General features: G+C 39.1%; 1 protein-coding gene across 13 annotated transcripts in view; it reads left to right on the forward strand.

Moving 5' to 3' along the window:
- Positions 1-18759, forward strand: part of ALMS1 (ALMS1 centrosome and basal body associated protein) — a 225484-nt gene that overhangs the window by 22402 nt on the left and 184323 nt on the right. For 10 of the 13 annotated variants that reach the window (XR_013526474.1, XR_004733517.3, XR_008476280.2 and 7 more), the window contains exon 2: positions 17989-18102. The exons of the other annotated variants lie outside the window; for them this stretch is intronic. Coding sequence is in view for 5 of the 10 variants with exons in the window: in XM_035272302.3 (XP_035128193.3) it covers positions 17989-18102 (114 nt within the window). In the remaining 5 variants the exon portion in view is untranslated. The remainder of the gene's footprint in view (positions 1-17988; positions 18103-18759) is intronic. 13 annotated transcript variants of the gene reach the window in all.

An 18759-nucleotide genomic window follows, 5' to 3' on the forward strand; every position in this document is an offset into this window, starting at 1 on the left:
GTCCCAGAGATTCTGGTATGCTTTGTCTTCATTCTCATTGTTTTCGAAGAACTTCTTTATTTCTGCTTTCATTTCATTGTTTATCCAATCAACATTCAAGAGCCACTTGTTCAGTTTTCATGAAGCTGTGCAGTTCTGAGTTAGTTTCTGAATTCTGAGTTCTAACTTGATTGCACTATGGTCTGAGAGACTGTTTGTTATGATTTCAGTTGTTACCCATTTGCTGAGGAGTGCTTTACTTCCAGTTATGTGGTCAATTTTAGAGTAGGTGTGATGTGGTGCTGAGAAGAATATACTGTGGATTTGGGGTGGAGAGTTCTGTAAATGTGTATCAGGTTTGCTTGTTCCAGGTCTGAGTTCAAGCCCTGGATATCCTTGTTAATTTTCTGTCTGGTTGATCTGTCTAATATTGACAGTGGAGTGTTAAAGTCTCCCACTATTATTGTGTGGGAGTCGAAGTCTCTTTGTAAGTTGTTAAGAACTTGCCTTATATATCTGGGTGCTCCTGTATTGGGTCCATATATATTTAGGATCATTAGCTCTTCTTGTTGTATCGATCCTTTTACCATTATGTAATGGCCTTTTTTGTCTCTTTTGATCTTTGTTGCTTTAAAGTCTATTTTATCAGAGATGAGAATTGCAACTCCTGCTTTTTTTTTGTTCTCCATTTGCTTGGTAAATCTTCCTCCATCCCTTTATTTTGAGCCTTTGTGTATCCTTGCATGTGAGATGGGTTTCCTGGATACAGCACCGATGGGTTTTGTTTTTTTTATCCAATTTGCCAGCGTGTGTCTTTTGATTGGTGCATTTAGCCCATTTACATTTAGGGTTAATATTGTTATGTGTGAATTTGATACTGCCATTTTGATGCTAGCTGGCTGTTTTGCCCGTTAGTTGATGCAGATTCCTCATTTTGTTGTTGCTGTTTAGCATTTGGTATGTTTTTGGAATGGCTGGTACTGGTTGTTCCTTTCTATGTGTAGTGCTTCTTTCAGGAGCTCTTGTAAAGCAGGCCTGGTGGTGACAGAATCTCTGAGTGCTTGCTTGTTTGCAAAGGATTTTATTTTTCCTTCACTTCTGAAGCTCAGTTTGGCTGGATATGAAATTCTGGGTTGAAAGTTCTTTTCTTTAAGGTTGTTGAATATTGGCCTCCACTCTCTTCTGGCTTGTAGAGTTTCTGCTGAGAGATCTGCTGTGAGTCTGATGGGCTTCCCTTTGTAGGTGACCCGACCTTTCTCTTTGGCTGCCCTTAGCGTTTTCTCCTTCATTTCAACCCTGTTGAGCCTGACGATTATGTGCTTGGGGTTGCTCTTTTTGCGGAATATCTTTGTGGTCTCTGTATTTCCTGGACTTGGATATTGGCCTGCCTTGCTAGTTTGGGGAAATTTTCCTGGATAATATCCCGAAGAGTATTTTCCAGCTTGGATTCATTATCTTCGTCCCCTTCTGGTACACCTATCAAACGTAGATTAGGTCTCTTCACATAGTCCCACATTTCTTGGAGAGTTTGTTCATTCCTTTTTGCGCTTTTTTTCTCTAATCTTGGTTTCTCGTTTTATTTCATTGAGTTGATCTTCGACTTCTGATATTCTTTATTCTGCTTGGTCAATTCGGCTGTTGAAACTTGTGCATGCTTTCCTAAGTTCTCTTGTTGTGCTTTTCAGCTCCTTCAATTCATTCATATTCTTCTCTAAGTTTTCCATTCTTGTTATCATTTCCTTGAATGTTTTTTCAAATATTTTTTCAATGTTCTTAGTTTCTTTGCATTGATTTAGAACATGTTCTTTTAGCTCACAGAAGTTTCTCATTACCCACCTTCCGAAGTCTGATTTCGTCATTTCTTTACACTCGTTCTCCGTCCAGCTTTGTTCCCTTGCTGGTGAGGAGTTTCGGTCCTTTGTAGGAGGTGATGTGTTCTGGTTTCGGGTGTTTTCCTCCTTTTTGCGCTGGTTTCCTCCCATCTTTGTGGATTTATCCCCTTGTCGTCTGAGTAGTTGCTGACTTTTCGATTGGGTCTCTGAGTGGATTGTTGATGATGAAGTATTTCTGTTTCTTAGTTTTCCTTCTAACAGTCTAGCCCCTCTGCTGTAAGACTGCTGAGGTCCTCTCCAGGCCCTGTTTGTCTAAGCAGGGTACACTTGTAGCAGCTGCGGAACAGTGAGGGATGATACCAGTTTCTTCTTCTGCTATCTTTGTCCCAGAATGATGCCCACCAAAGGTCAGGCTGGTCAGTCCTTTTTGAGGTGACTCTTTGTATATATGGGGGTCAGGGAGCTGCTTGAGGAGACGGTCTGTACTTTATAGGTGCTCAATTTCTGAGCTGTGAGCTCCGATGTTCATTCAGGGCTGTTAGGCAGGTACGTTTAAGTCTGTTGCAGCAGAACTCATAAAACCTCTTTTTTTCCTCAGATGCTCTGTCTTGGGGAGTTAGGGCTTTATTTATGAGCATCCATTGCACTGTCCTGCCGAGCTAGGAGGCAGTCTAGTCACTATTTGCCTGCCGAGGCTCCGCCCTGCTGCCGTGGGGTTCGCTGTGCTGCCATGGGCTCCACCCTGCTGCCGTGGGCTTTGCCCTGCTGCAGAGTGTAATTCCCTGTAGTCCTGTAATTCCCTGTAGTCAGGTGATCCATCTGTTTATATGGGTGTGGTCAAAACTGCTGTGGTGATGGTGGCCCACCTCTGTATTGGTGGACTCTCTCTGTTATGGCGGGTTGCCTTGGCAATGTCAGTCTGCATCAGCAATGGGAGTGTACCTCAGTAGGGGTAGTATGCCTCAGTAATGGTGGACTCCTGTCCACCATCGAGCTGCACCGTCCTGGGTTCAGCTGTCCCCGCAGTGAAACTCTCAACCCCGAGTGTTTCGAATCGCTGTTTTGTTTGTCCCTGTGGGGGTGGGACCTGCCGAGCCTGATCACCTGGCTCCCTGCCTCAGAGCCCTCTTTTTTTTTTTTTTTAAGTTGAATGGTTGACTCTCTCCCAAGTGTTTCAGTTGCCTGCTGATAGGGGACCGGGATCTGTGTGATTTCCTGTGCAGCAACCCACTGCGCCGGCTCAAACGTTGCTTCCCGGTAATCTCCTGGCCTGGCTCACTGTCCAGGTCCCGTTTAATCAGATGGATATGCTAATCTGCTTTCTCAAATCTCAAACTGCCGGTTTAACAGGGCACCCAGAGCAGTGCGTTTTGTGTGGAGAGCTGCTGTGCTGCGGCGCCGGCTGAAGTGGCCTTGCCAGCCGAAACAGCTGCGCTCGTGTCCTGTGTCTCTCCTACACCTGGGAATTTCCTTGTTCTGTGGGCAACAAAGATCCGTCTGGAAATGCGGCTTGCACTCATGCTCTGCACCTTCACTGAAAGCTGCAATCCCGAGTTGCTCCTACTGCGCCATCTTCCCCTGCTCCCCCTGCACTAGATTTTTCTACCCTACTACTGGTTAGTTCCCAAAATGGTTTCTATTCTTGGGATTCTGCTGGTAAGTTGTGATTTTCTGTATGTACCTCTCCAATTTTTGGAACAATAGTTTGTCCTTCATCTGAGTTCTCTGTTGGATATAAGAGGAGTTTTTGATGTTTTAATTTGTTCGCTGTTTTGTTGCTGTTGTGATGAGGATGAGAGCGATTACTTCCAAGCTCTTTATATACTTCACCAGACCTCTGTTTTGGGTTTTTTGTTGTTGTTCTTGTTTTGTTTTTGAGACTGTTTTGTTTTACTCTTGATGCCCAGGCTGCAGTGCAGTGGCGTGATCTTGGCTCACTGCAACCTCCCTCCTGAATTCAAGTGATTCTCCTGCCTCAGCCTTTTGAGTAGCTGGGATTACAGTCATGTGCCACCACACTTGGCTATTTTTGTGTGTGTGTGTGTGTGTGTGTGTGTGTGTGTGTGTGTGTGTGTTTAGTAGAGATGGGGTTTCACTATGTCAGTTAGGCTGGTCTTGAACTCCTGACCTCAGGTGATCCATCTGCCTCACCCTCCCAAAGGGCTGTAATTACAGGTGTGCAGTTTTGTTTTTAAATAGACTTTATCTTTTACAGCAGTTTTAGGTTCACAGCAACATTGAATGGGCAATACAGAGAGTTTCTGTCTGTGCTCTGTTCCTCTCCAAAGCCTCCCTTACTGTTAACATCCTGAATCAGAGATATGTCTTTTGCAAATATTTTCTTCCAGTTTATAGCTTGTCTTTTTATTCTTTTGACAGTGTTTTTCACAAAGCAGAAGAAGTTTTTAATTAAGTCCAGCTTATCAATTATTTCTTTCATAGATTATATGCCTTTAGTATTGTATCCAAAAAGCCATCACTAAACTCAAGGATATCTAGATTTTCTCTTATGTTATCTTCTAGGAGTTTTATACTTTTTTTTTTTGAGACGGAGTTTCGCTCTTGTTACCCAGGCTGGAGTGCAATGGCGCTATCTCAGCTCACCGCAACCTCTGCCTACTGGGTTCAGGGAATTCTCCTGCCTCGGCCTCCTGAGTAGCTGGGATTACAGGCACATGCCACCATGCCCAGCTAATTTTTTGCATTTGTAGTAGAGACGGGGTTTCACCATGTTGACCAGGATGGTCTCAATCTCTTGACCTCGTGATCCACCTGCCTCGGCCTCCCAAAGTGCTGGGATTACAGGCTTGAGCCACCGTACCCGGCTGAGTTTTATACTTTTTTGCACTTTGCATTTAGGTTGTTTTATACTTTTGCACTTTGAATTAATTTTTTTTGTGTAAAGGATGTAAGATCTATGTCTAGGTTCATTGTTTTGCATGTAAATGTCCAGTTGTTCCAGCACCATTTGTTGAGAAGACTTTCTCCATTGTTTTGCCTTTGTTTTTTTGTCTAAGATCAATTGACTACATTTATATGGGTCTATTTCTGGCCCCTCTCTTTTGTTTTATTGATCTATGTGTCTATTTTTTTTTTTTTTAGAAAGAAAGAGAAAGGGGGAGAGAGAACAGGAGTCTTGCTCTATTGCCGAGGTTGGAATGCAGTCCAAAAATAGGTATCAGAAACCTCCTTTATGCCAATAATTGTGCTTAACAGCGGAGACAGGAAGGAATAAGGGAAGAAATAACAAACAAACAGCCCACCAATATTTCATTTAAGGCTGTAAAATGCTATGCAAATGCTGAAGAGCGATTTACTTCCAGTTATGTGGTCACTTTCAAAATAGGTGTAATGTGATACTGAGAAAAAAACCAGGTTCTGTGGACCTGGGGTGAAGAATTCTGTAAATATTCACTGAGTTTACTTGTTCCAGTTCTGAGTTCAAATCATAGATGTCCCTGTTAATTTTCTATCGTTGATCCGTCGAATATTAACAATGTGGTGTCAAAGTCTCCCACTATTATTGTGGGGAAGTCCAAGTCTCTTTATAAGTCATTAAGAACTTGTCTTATGTATCTGGGTGTTCCTATATTGGGTGCGTATATATTTATGATCATTGACTCCTATTGTTGCATTGATCCTTTTATTATTATGTACATCCTTCTTTGTTTCTTTTAGTCTTTGTTACTATTAAAGTATTTTGTCAGAGACGAAAGTTGCAACTCCTGTTTTTTTTTTTTTTTTTTTGCTCTCCATTTCATTGATAAGTCTTCCATCAACCCTTTATTCTGAGTCTTTTTGTGTCCTTGCTTATGAGATGTTTCTGGATACAGCATACCAATGTGTTTTGACTTTTTATTCAATTTGCCTGTCTGCATCTTTGATTGGGGCGTTTTATCCATTTAAATATTAAATTTAGGATTAATATTGATATTTGTGAACTTAATATTGTTGTTTAATGCTCACTGGCTATTTTGCCCATCAGTTGATATAGATTCTTCATTATGGAGATACTGTTTACCTTTTGGTAAGTTTTTGGGATGACTGCTACTGGTTATTCCTTTCTGTGTATAGTGGTTCTTTCAGAAGCTCTTGTAAAGCAGGCCTGGTGGTGATGAAAGCTCTGAGTGCTTGCTTGTTCACAAAAAATTTTATTTTTCCTTCATTTATGAAGCTTAGTTTGGCTGGATATGAGATTCTGGGTTGAAAATTCTTTTCTTTGAGAATATTGAATATTGACCCCCACTCTCTTCTAGTTTGCAGGGTTTCTGCTGAGACATCTGCTGTGAGTCTGATAGGCTTCCCTTTATGGGTAACCTGACCTTTCTCTCTAGCTGCCCTTAGAATTTTCTCCTTTATTTTAACCCTGGTGAATCTAACAATTATGTGTCTTGGGGTTGCTCTTCTTGAGGAATATCTTTGTGGTGTTCTCTGTATTACCTGGAGTTGAGTATTGTCCTGCCTTACTAGGTTAGGAAAGTTTTCCTGAATAATATCCTGAAGAATATTTTCCAGCTTGGATTCATTCTCTTCATGACATTCAGGTACACCTATCAAACGTAAATTAGGTCTTTTCACATAGTTTCATATTTCTTGGAGACTTTGCTCATTCCTTTTTACTTTTTCTTCTCTAATCTTGTCTTCTCCTTACATTTTATTGAGTTGGTCTTAGACCTCTGATATCCTTTTCTCTGCATGATCAATTCGACTGTAAAAACCTGTGCATACGTCGCGGAGTTCTTGTATTGTATTCTTCAGTTTCATTAATTCACTTTATTCCTCTCTAAATTGTCTATTCTCCTTAGGATTTCATCAAACCTTTTTTCAAGGTTCTTAGTTTCTTTACATTGGGCTAGAGCATGTTCTTTTAACTCACGAAGTTTCTTATTATCCGCCTTCTAAAGCTTAATTCCGTTAATGGAACACACTCGTTCTCCATCAGGCCTTGTTCCCTTGTTGATGAGGAACTGTGATCCCCTGTAGAGGGAGAGGCATTCTGATTTTGGGTATTCTCAGCCTTTTTACGCTAGTTTCTTCCCATCATTGTAAATTTATCCACCTGTCATCTTTGTAATTACCGACTTTGAAATTAGGTCTCTGAGTGGACTTCCAACTTGTTGATTCCCAGCGCCGGAATCTGAGCAACCCACTGCGCTGGCTAAAACAGTTGCGTTAAGATTCATGTGTCTTGGCTGGGCGCAGTGGCTCACGCCTGTAATCCCAGCACTTTGGGAGGCCGAGGCGGGTGGATCATGAGGTCAAGAGATTGAGACCATCCTGTTCAACATGGTGAAACCCCGTCTCTACTAAAAAATACAAAATATTAGCTGGGCACAGTGGCACGTGCCTGTAATCCCAGCTACTCGGGAGGCTGAGGCAGGAGAATTGCCCGAACCCAGGAGGCGGAGGTTGTGGTGAGCCGAGATTGCGCCATTACACTCCAGCCTGGTAACAAGAGTGAAACTCCATCTAAAAAAAAGATTCATGGTGCTTTTCTGCCTGGGACTCTCCGGTCTGGCTTCCTTCTTGAGTCCCTTTTTCAATCAGCTGAATAGGCGACTTTGCCATACCGGAGCTCCAAACATCGACCAAAGGGGATCCAGTCCTGTTTACTCTGCACTAAGAACCGCTGCGCCAGCCGCAAGAGTTGTGCTGGCGACCCGCGGGGCTCCTCCGCTGGGAATCTCCTGGTCTGTGAGCAAAAAAAATTTGTCTGAAAGTGTGGTATCCTCTCGTTCTCTGCGCTTTCACTGGGAGCTACAATCCTGAGCTGCTAGTAATCAGCCATCTTGGATCTCTGGCCCGATGTGTCTATTTCATTGATACCATGCTGTCTTGGTTACTGTAGCTTTATGTTAAGTCTGGAAGATGGTTAGTGTCAGTTCTTTTTGTTCTTCTTCAATATTGTTTTGGCTATTCTGGGTCTTTTGCCTCTCCATATAAACTTTAGATTTAATTCATTGCTTTGTATAAAAAGTTGCTGGGATTTTAATTGGGATTGCATTGATCTCAGAGATCAAGTTGGGAAGAACTGACATCTTGACAATATTGGGTATTTCATGGAATTGAAATATCTTCTCATTTATTTAGATCTTTGATTTCATTCATTGAGCTTTATAGTTTTCCTCATATAGATCTTACATGTATTGTTAGATTTATACCTAAATATTTCATTTCTTGAGTTGTTAATGTAAATGATACTATACTTTTAACTTCTAATTCCACTTGTTCACTGGTGGTATATAGGAAGTGATTGATTTTTATATATTAACATATATTCTGCAATTTTGCTGTTTTTACTTATTAGTTTCTGGAAAGTTTTTTCAGTTCTTTTGGATTTTCTTTCTTTCTTTTCTTTTCTTTTTCTTTCTTTTTTTTTTTTTTTTTTTTTGAGATGGAGTCTTGCACTATTGCCTGGGCTGGAGCATAGTGGCATGATCTCGGCTCACTACAACCTCCGCCTCCCAGGTTCAAGCAGTTCTGCCCCAGCCTACCAAGTAGCTGGGATTACAGGCACCCACCACTATGCCCCACTAATTTTTTGTATTTTTAGTAGAGATGGGGTTTCAGTATGTTGGCAGGCTGGTCCTGAACTTCTAACCTTGTGATCCACCCACCTCGGCATCCTAAAGTGCTGGAATTACAGATGTGAGCCATTGTGCCCAGCCTGGTTTTCTATATAGATGTTTGTGTCATCTTCAAACAAAGAGTTTTATTTCCTCCTTTCCAAACTGTTTACCTTTTATTTCCTTTCTTGTCTTACTGCATTAGCTGTGACCTCCAGTGCACTGTTGGAAAGCAGAGGTGAGAGGGTATATTAAGATGTTATTGTGTTGCTATAAAGAAATACCTGAGGCTGGGTAACTTAACAATGAACAGAGGTTTAATTGGCTCATGGTTCTGCAGAGTACGAGACCTCCATGGTGCCAGCATTTACTCCTGCTGAGCTTGCAATTGTGGTGGAAGGTAAAGTGGGGGCAGATGTCTCACATGGTGAGAGCAGGAGCAAGGGAGGAGGTGCCACTCTTTTAAACATTAAACAACCAGGTCTTGTGTGAACTCAGAATGAGAACTCACTTATCACTAAGGGAATGGTGTTAAACCAATCATGAGGGATATGTCCCCATGATCCAGTCACCTCCCATAAGACCCCCTCCAACACTGGGGATTACATTTCAACATGAGATTTGGAGGGAGCAGATAACCATATCAGAGAGGGAATCTTTGCTTTGTTCTTGATCTCTTAGAGGGAAAGCTTCAAGTTTCATTAGGTATGATATTAGCTGTAGGATTTTTTGTAGATACACTATATCAAATTGAGTATATTCCCCTCTATTCCTACTTCAGTGAGAATTTTTATTGTGAATGGGTTGTCAGATGTTTTCTGCATCTATTATATGATCATGTGATTTTTCTTTTGAAGCTTGTCAATGTGATGGACTACATTAACTGATTTTTTTTTTTTTTTTGAGATAGGATCTGGCTCTGTCACCCAAGCTAGAGGGCAGTGGTGTGATCTTGGCTCGTTGCAGCCTCTGCCTCCAGGGCTCAAGCTATCCTCCTACCTCAGCCTTCCGAGTAGGTGGGACCACAGGCATGTGCCACCACATCCACCTAATTTTTGTACTTTTTTTTGAGACGAGGGGTCTCACTTTGTTGCCCAGGCTGTTCTTGAACTCCTGAGCTCAAGTGATCTGCTCACCTTGGCCTGCCAAAGTGCTGGAATTAGAAGTGTGAGCCAGTGTCCTCAGCCTTAATTGATTTTTGAATGTTGAACCAAGTTGGCATACATGGGATAAATCCCACTTGGTCATGATGTACAGTACTTTTTGTGTGTTGTTAAATTTGATTTGCTAATATTTTGCTGAGAGTTTTTACATTGATGTTCATGAGAGATATTGGTCTGCAGCTTTCTTTTTTTGTAATGTGTTTGTCTGGTTTTGGTATTAGGGTAATACAGACCTCATAGAATGATTAGGAAGTATTCTCTCTGATTATGGCTTCTGAGAGATTTTAGAGAATTGGTACAATTTCCTCCTTCAGGGTTTGGTATCTTGATCAGTGAACCTGTTTGGGTCTGGTCCTTTGTATTTTAGAGGCTATTATTGATTAAATTTATTTAACAGATATAGGCCTATTCATTTTGTCTATTTTTGTGTCAGATTTGACATACTGTCTCTTTTTAAAAAATTGTTCATTTTATCTAGGCTATCAAATTTGTGGATACAGAGTTGTTTGTAGTGTTCCTTTATTATCCTTTTAATGTCCATAGGATCTCTTGTGATGGCTTCTTTTTCTGTCTTTTCTGTTTTTTTTTTTTTTTTTTTTTTTTTGAGACAGAGTCTTGCTGTGTCACCTAGGCTGGAGTGCAGTGGTGCGATCTTCCTCACTGCAACCTCTGCCTCCTGGGTTCAAGTGATTCTTGTGTCTCAGCCACTGGAATAGTGGGATTACAGGTGTGTGCCACCATGCCTAGCTAATTTTTATATTTTTAGTAGATTTCTCCATTTTGGCCAGGTTGGTCTCAAACACCTGGCCTCAAGCGATCAGCTCACCTTGGCCTCCCAGAGGGCTGGGGTTACAGGAGTGAGCCACTCTACATGGCCTCATTTTTGACATTTATAATTTGCATTCTTTATCTTGTTTTATTAGCCTGGCTAGAGATTTATTGATTTTATTGATCTTTTCAAAAGAACCAACATTTAAGGTTTCGCTGATTTTTCTCTTGTATTTGCTATTTTCAGTGTAATTGATTTCTGCTCTAGTTTTTATTTTCTTCACTTTAAATATGATTTATTTTTTTCCGTTTCATAAGTTGGAAGCTTTGATAATCAATTTCAGATTTTTGTTCCTGACATATACATTCAGTGTTATAAATTTCCCAGTAAGCTCTGCTTTTGCTGCATCACGAATTTTGATAAGTTGTGTTATCACTTTCATCTAGTTAAAATGTTTTAAAATTTATTTTGAGGGTGCTTCTTTGGCCCACATGTTATTTAGAAATATGTTGTTTAATCTCTAAGTATGTTGGGATTTTTCAGCTATTTTCCTGTTACTGATTTCTAGTTTATTTTTTCCTTTATTTTATATATTTATATACCATGGTGTTTTGTTATACATATATACCTAGTGACATGGTTGCTATAGTCAAGCAAATTAATCTTCATTATCTCACATAGTTACCGCCTTTTTTTTATGTAGCAAGAGCATCTACTATCTTTTTAGCAGGAATCCCAAATATAATACAATATTAACTATGGTACTTATATTTTACATTGAATCTCTAAATTTGCTCATCCATAATATCTGCAACTTCGAATCCTCTAACCTACATCTCCCCGTTTCATCCTGTCCCTCACTTCTTCTTTGTACTTGACTTTAAAAAAATAGAATTTATATGTAAGCGAGAACATGCAGTATTTTTCTATCTTCCAGGTTCATTCATGTGACAAATGGCAGGATCACCTTCCTTTTTAAGGTTGAATAATATTTCTTCCCCTTCCCTTCCCCATGTGTGTGTGTGTGTGTGTGTGTGTGTGAGTGTATGTGTGTGTGTATCTCACAGTTTATCACTGGATACTTTAGTTGTTTTTGTAGCTATTGTGATAATGCTGCAATGAACTGGGGAGTGCAGATATCTTTATGAGGTAGTGATTTCATTTTTTTTAGATTTTTACCCACAAATGGAATTGCTAGGTCATGTGGTAGTTCTTTTTTTTTTCTTTTTTACATGGATGGCACTTTTTTTTTTTTTTAAAGACAGAGTCTTGCTCTGTCGCCCAGGCTGGAGTACAGTGGTGGGTTCTCTGCTCACGGCAACCTCCGCCTCCTGAGTTCAAGCAATTCTTGTGTCTCAGCCTCCTGAGTAGCTACCCTGCCTGGTTAATTTTTGTATTTTAGTAGAGATGGGGGTTTCACTATTTTGGCTAGGCTGGTCTTGAATTCCTGATCTGCCCATCTTGGCCTCCCAAAGTGCTGGCATTACAGGCGTGAGGCACCGCGCCCAGTGGTAGTTATATTTTTAATTACTAGAAAACTTTATACTGTTTTCTACAGTTGCTGCACTGGTTTATGTTGCCACCAACAGTGTACAAGGATTCTCTTTTTTCCACACCCTTGCCAACACTTATCTCTTGAATCTTTTTGTTTTTTAAATAATAGCCATCTTAACAAGTGTGCGATGATATTTCATTATGGTTTTAATTTGCCTTTCCCTGATGATTAGTAATGTTGAGCATCCTTTCATATGCTGGTTGGCCATTTTTCTTTTCTTTTTAAATGTTTATTCAGGTCATTTTCCCATTTTAAAATCAGGTTATTTTTATTCTACTGAGCTGTATGAGTTCTTTATAATTGTGAAAATTGACTCCTTATCAGATGTTACATGGTTTGCAAGTATTTTCTCTTCATCTGTAGTAGACTGTCTTTTCAGTTTGTTGATTGTTTTCTTAACTGTGAAACTCTTTAGCTTGATTTAGTTCCATTTACCTATTTTTGCTTTTGTAGCCTGAGCTTTTGTTGTGACATCCAAAAAAAACGTTGCCAAGACAAATGTCAAGGAGTTTTTCCCATATATTTTCTTCTAGGAGTTTTATGGTTTTAAGTCTTCATGTTGTGTTATTGTATCAACTTTGAGTTGATTTTTGTTGGTGGTATAAGATAAAGGTCCAATTTCATTCTTTTGCATGCGGAAATTTAATTTTGTCAGCACCATTATTTGAAGAGAACTGCTGTTCTCTATGGTGTCTTCTTGGTGCCCTTGTCAAAAATTAGGTTCATAAATATTTGGGTTTATTTTTCTCTCTCTATTCTGTTCCGTTGGTTTACATGTCTATTTTTTATGCCAGTATTACACTGTTTGGATTACTATAACTTTGTAATATAATTTGAAACCAGGAAGTGTGCTTCCTCCGACTTTGTTTTTGTCTTACAGAATTACTTTGGCTCTTTAGAGTCTTTTGTGGTTCTATATGAATTTTAGAATTTCTTTTCCATTTTTTGTGAAAATTGCCATTGGAATTTTCATAAGGATTGCATTGACTTTGTATTGCTTTGGCTAGTACATACATTTTAACAAAATTATTTTAATCTATGAACATGGAGTATCTTTCTATTTATTTGTGTCCTCAATTTATTTCATTAAGAGTTTTATAGTTTTCAGTAGACAGATCTTTTGCCTTCTTAGTTACATTTATTTCTAAGTCTTTTTATTTGTTTTTTGATGCTATCATAAGTAGGATGGTTTTCTTGATTTCTTTTTTATATAGGTAGTTATTTGTATACTTAAGTGCAAGTGATTTTCATATATTGATTTTGTATCCTGCAGCTTTACTGGATTTATTTATTCTCTTTTTGAGATAGTCTCACTATGTCACCCAGGCTGGAGTGCAGTGGCTTGATCCTGGCTCACTGCAATGTCCACCTCCTGGGTTCAAGTGATTCTCCTGTCTCAACCTCCCAAGTAGCTAGGACTGTAAGCACACGCTACCATGCCTGACTGATTTTTTATATTTTTAGCAGAGACGGGTTTCGCCATTGTTGGCCAGGCTGGTCTCAAACCCCTGACCTCAAGTGATCCATCTGCCTTGGCCTCCAAAAGTGCTAAGATTACAGGCGTGAGCTACTGTGCCTGGCCTGTTTATTCTAACAGTGTCTATTTGTGGAGTCTTTGGAGGTTTTCAGTATATTGGATTGTGCCATCTGTGAAAAGAGATAATTTTACTTCTTTCTTTCCATTTATATTTCTTTTTCTTACCTAATTGCTCTAGTAGGATTTCCAATACTGTGTTGAATAGAAGGGAGAGAGCAAGCATCTTTGCCTTGTTTCTGATCTTAGAGGAAAAGTTTTCAGTCTTTCACCATTGAGTATATGAGCTGTGGGATATATGGGTTTTATTATGTTGAAGTAGTTTTCTTCTGTTTGTAGCCTGTTGACTGTTTTTTTTAAATAATGAAAGGGTGTTGAATTTTATAAAGTTTCTGTTTCATTTGAGATGATCATCTGGTTTTTGTCCTTCCTTCTGTTAATGTGGTATATTACAATGATCAATTTTTGTATGTTGAACCATCCTTGTATTCCAAGAATTCCACTTGGTTATGGTGTGTAATCCTTTTAATGTACTGCTGAATTCTTACTGTTAATATTTTTTTAAGGATTTTTACATCAGAACTCATCAGGGATATTAAGTTATAGTCTTCTAGTATCTTTTTCCGACTTTGGTATCAGGATACTGCTGGGCTCATAGAATAATTTGAAGGTGTTCCCTCCTGTGCAATTTTTTGGGATTGTTTCAGGAGGATTGGTGTTAATTCTTTAAATGTTTGGTAGAATTCTCCAGTGAAGCTTTCTTGTCCTGGGCTTTTCTTTCTTTCTTTCTTTTTTTTTAAAGGGTCTCACTTTGTCACCCAGGCTGGAGTGTAGTGGTGCAGTCTCAGCTTACTGCAACCTCTGCCCGCTGGGATTAAGCAGTCCTCCCCCTTCAGCCTCCCAAATAGCTGGGACCACAGGCGAGCACCACCATGTCTGGCTATTTTCCTTGTACTTTTTAGTAGAAAAAGTACTTTTTTTAGTAGAAAAGTACTTTTTAGTAGAAAAAGGATCTCACCATATTGCCTAGGCTGGTCTTGAACTCTTGAGCTCAAGCAGTTCTCCTGTCTCATCCTCCCAAAGTGCTGGGATTACAGGTGTGAGCCACTGCGCTTGGCCATGGGCCTTTCTTTGTTGAAAGGTTTTGGATTATTGATTCAATTTCCTTGTTCCTGGTGTGTTGAGATTTTCTTATTTTTTTCATGTTACTCAGTCTTGGTAGGCTGTGTGTTTCTAGGAACTTATCTGTTCCTTCTAGGCTGTCCAATTTGTTGGAGTACAGTTGTTCATAGTATTCTCTTATAATCCTTTTTATTTCTGTGGCATTGTTTGTCACATCCTCTCTTTCATTTCTGAATTAGTTGAGGGCTTTTTTTTTTCTTAGTCTAGCTAAAGGTTTGTCACTTGTTGATTTTTCAAATAACTATTGATTTTCTTGATTTTCTATTTTTTTTCTATTCTCTTTTCTTTATTTCTGCTCTAACCTTTTTAAATTTTTTTCCTTCTAAGAATTTTGAGTTTAGTTTTTCTAGTTCTTCAAGGTGTAACTTTAGGTCGTTGACTTGAAATTTTTTTTTAATGTAGGCATTTATGACCATAGATTTCCTTCTTTTGCTACATTTCCCTACTTTTGCTACATTCCATAAGCTTTGATATATTGTGCTTTCATTTGTGTCTCAATGTATTTTCTTATTTCCTTTGTTACTTCTTCCTTGGCCCATTGTCTTTTTAAGAGTTTGTTAATTTCTACAAATTTCTTGAGTGTCCACTTTTCTTTCTGCAGTTGTCTTCTAGTTTCATTCTATTGTGATCAGAAAATATATCTAATACTTTGTGGCTTAACATGTGGTGTATCCTCAAGAATGTTTCAAAAAAAAAAAAAAAGAATGTTTCATGTGCACTTGAGAATAATGCTGTTGTTGGGTGGAATGTTCTGTATAAATGTGTTAGGTCCAGTTGGTCTATAGTGCCGTTCAGGTCTTTTCTTTCCTTACAGATCTGCCTCATTGTTCTATCTGTTATGGAAAGTTGGTTATTTAAAGTCTCTCATTGTTTTTGGAGAGCTCCTTTCCAATTTTATCAATGTTTGCTTTAAGTATTTAGGAGCGCCAATGTTTGATGCATATATAATTATTATATCTTATTTGTGCATTGACCCCATAATGTTCTTCTTTGTCTATGGTATCAGTTTTCTTTAAAAATGTATTTTGTCTGATATTAGTGTAGCCACTACTGGTCTCTCTTGGTTGCCATTTGCATGGCATATCTTTTTGCATCCTCTCACTTACAGCCTATGTGTGTCTTAGTTCCAAAGTAACTGTCTTTTAAATAGCATATAGCTGGGTCCTGTTTTTTAATCCTATGGGTTTTTTTTTTTTTTTTTTTGTAATTTCTTTGTCCTTTCCTAGCTTGTTTTTCATTTCCTTCCCTTCTACTTTTCTTTGTGTTTAGTTGATTTGTTGGTAGGGATATATTTTGATTCTCTTGTTTTCTTTTGTGTCTATTCTATAGCTATTTTCTTTGTAGTTACCATGGGAATATCATAAAACTCCTTAGGAGAATAACAACCTGTTTAAACTAGTAGCAACTTCACTTCAATCTGGTATAAAAACTCTTGTCCTTTTAGCTTTGCCCCCCAACCTCCACTTCCCAGTTTCAAGTGATTCTCCTGCTTCAGCCTCCCAAGTAACTGGAACTACAGGCACATGCCACCACGCTTGGCTGATTTTTATATTTTTAGCAGAGATGGGGTTTTGCCATTCTTGGCCCAGGCTGGTCTCAAACTCCTGACTTCACATGATCCACCTGCCTTGGCCTCCCAAAGTTCTGGAATTTTAGGCATGAGCCACTGCACCTGGCCAAAGTATTAGTACCCTGTTGACAACATTTTACTGGTGTCACAAGTAACATGTTTATATATTGTTTAATCATTAACATCCTTTCTTAGTTTGTTTTCTCTTGCTCATAACAGAATACTTGAAATGGGTAATTTATTTTATAACATTATGGAGGCTGAGAAATCCAAGATCAAGGGTGAGGGCCTGATGAGGGCCTTCTTGCTAGTGGGGACTCTGCAGAATCCTGAGGTGGTACAGGCACATGGTGAGGGGGTTGAGCATGCTAGCCCAGGTCTCTCTTCCTCTTCTTATAAAGCTACCAGTCTGCTCTCATGATAAGCCATTAATCCATCAGTCCATTAAGCAGTTCAGATCTGCCCTCATGATTAATTCATTCATGAGAGGCCAGATCCCTCATGACCCAGTCACCTCTGAAAGGGTCCACCTCTCAATACTGCCACATTGGGGATTAACTTTTAACATGAGTTTTAGAGGGGATACATATTCAAATCATAGCATGTAGATTTATAGTTAATTTTTTTGCTTTTATCTTTTATACCCTATAAAAGAATTAAAAGTAGAGTTACTCACCAGAATTGAAATAGTATCTTTTTATATTTGTCCATATATTTACCTTTATCAGAGAACTTATATTTTCCTATGGCTTCAAGTTACTATCTAGCATCCTTTAGTTTCAACTTGAAGGACTGCCATTAGCATTTCTTCCAGGTCAGGTCTAGTGGTAATGAACTCTCTCAGCTTTTGTTTTTCTGTTAATGTTTTAATTTTTCCTTTTACAGATACATGCCACCATGCCCGGCTAATTTTTGAATTTTTAGTAGAGATGGGTTTTCACCGTGTTGGCCAGGCTGGTCTCGAACTCCTGACCTCAGGTGATTCTCCTGCCGCAGCCTCCCAAAGTGCTGGGATTACAGGTGTGAGCCACCATGCACCTTATATCTTTCTTTATTTCTTAGAGGATCTGCAATATTGTTTTAAAGTCTTTTGGAAGTATAGTTTTTAATCTAATTTTTGGTAAGAGGGTTATTTTATTTTCTCCTTGTGTGCATTCTTCTCTGCCTACTCTTTTTGTGGTTTTATTCTGCTTTGTCCCTTACGGCTTCTTGTTCAGAAGGAAATCTTTTATTGGAATCTCTGGGTTCTTACTCTTCAGGGATATTGGAAAAAATCTCAAGAACCAACAATCCCTGAACCAGTGGGTGGCTTGACCAGGTCATTTTTGTTTTATTGCCTGTAGTCTGTCCATTTGTGTTCCTTCAGCCTTGGGCTATGGTCACAATTTTATTGCCTTCTTTCATCAGTAGCAGGGTCCTACTCTAACCCCATACTTCACAAAATGACCCAACTTTTGTTCTCACTTCCTATGCTATGCTATGAGTTGATTTCAATCCCTATTATTGGGGTTTATTCTTAACTGTCTCAACCAGTAAGATTTACAGATAGACACCTTGCTTGTTTCTGTTTGCTTCTCTTACCTCTGTAGGTAAAGGAGGTTAAGGAACTGCTGTGGTTTATGCAAAAGTATGTTGGGTCTTAACTGAGTAACCTTAAGTCCCTGTTTTCTTATTTTTATGTAAGGATAATAGCTTATATAATGGTTGTGAAATCAAAATGTCATATATGTGAAAGGGCTTTATAAATTGAGGAGTATGGTCTAAATATTAGTTTATTTTTGTTATCTAATCATAGTGATTGTGTTATTACTCTATTTAAGTCTGCTTTTGATTTTCAGATTGTTCCATTGACCTGTCATGTATGGCAGCAGTTATTATATCAAGGCGGTAGAACACAAATTTCTGATACTAATGTGGAAACAGCAGTTCAGCAGGGCTCTGGGGATGATCAGGTATATCTTCTGCAACTGGCAAACTTTTTTTTTTTGATAAGCAGCACAAGAAATTCTGATTTAGCGCTGAAGAATGGAAAGACATAAATTAATACTCTGTTTTCTTCTCTTTTTTTTTTTTTTAAAAAAAAAGACAGGGCCTCACTCTGTCACCCAGGCTGGAGTATAGTAGCATCATCATAGCTCACTTCACCCTCCAACTTCTGGGATCAGGTGATCCTCCTGCCTCAGCCTCCTGAGTAGCTGGAACTACAGACAAACACCATCACACCCACCTAATTATTTAAAAAAAATTTTTTATAGATGGGGTCTTGCTTTGTTGCCCAGGCTGGTCTTGAGCTTTGGCCTCAAGTGATCCTTTGCCTTGGCCTTCCAAAGTGCTAGGATTATAGGAGTGAACCACCACTTCTGGCCAAATATTCTATTTTTCTAATAGATTGTTGTAAACTTTATGTAGAGGAACAGTTCACTTTTTTTGAAGGGAGGTCTCAGGACTCTTATTTTTATTTTTAAAACATTTTATAGAGATGAGGTTTCTTGAGACTGGGCTCGTCTCGAATTCCTGGCCTGAAGCAATCCTCTTGCCTCAGCCTTCCCAACTATTGAGATTACAGGCGTGAGCCACTGCACCTGGCCTCAGGACTCTATATTCTTCAA

The sequence above is a fragment of the Callithrix jacchus genome, chromosome 14, assembly GCF_049354715.1.
Source record: "Callithrix jacchus isolate 240 chromosome 14, calJac240_pri, whole genome shotgun sequence".
Taxonomy (NCBI): Eukaryota; Metazoa; Chordata; class Mammalia; order Primates; family Cebidae; genus Callithrix; species Callithrix jacchus.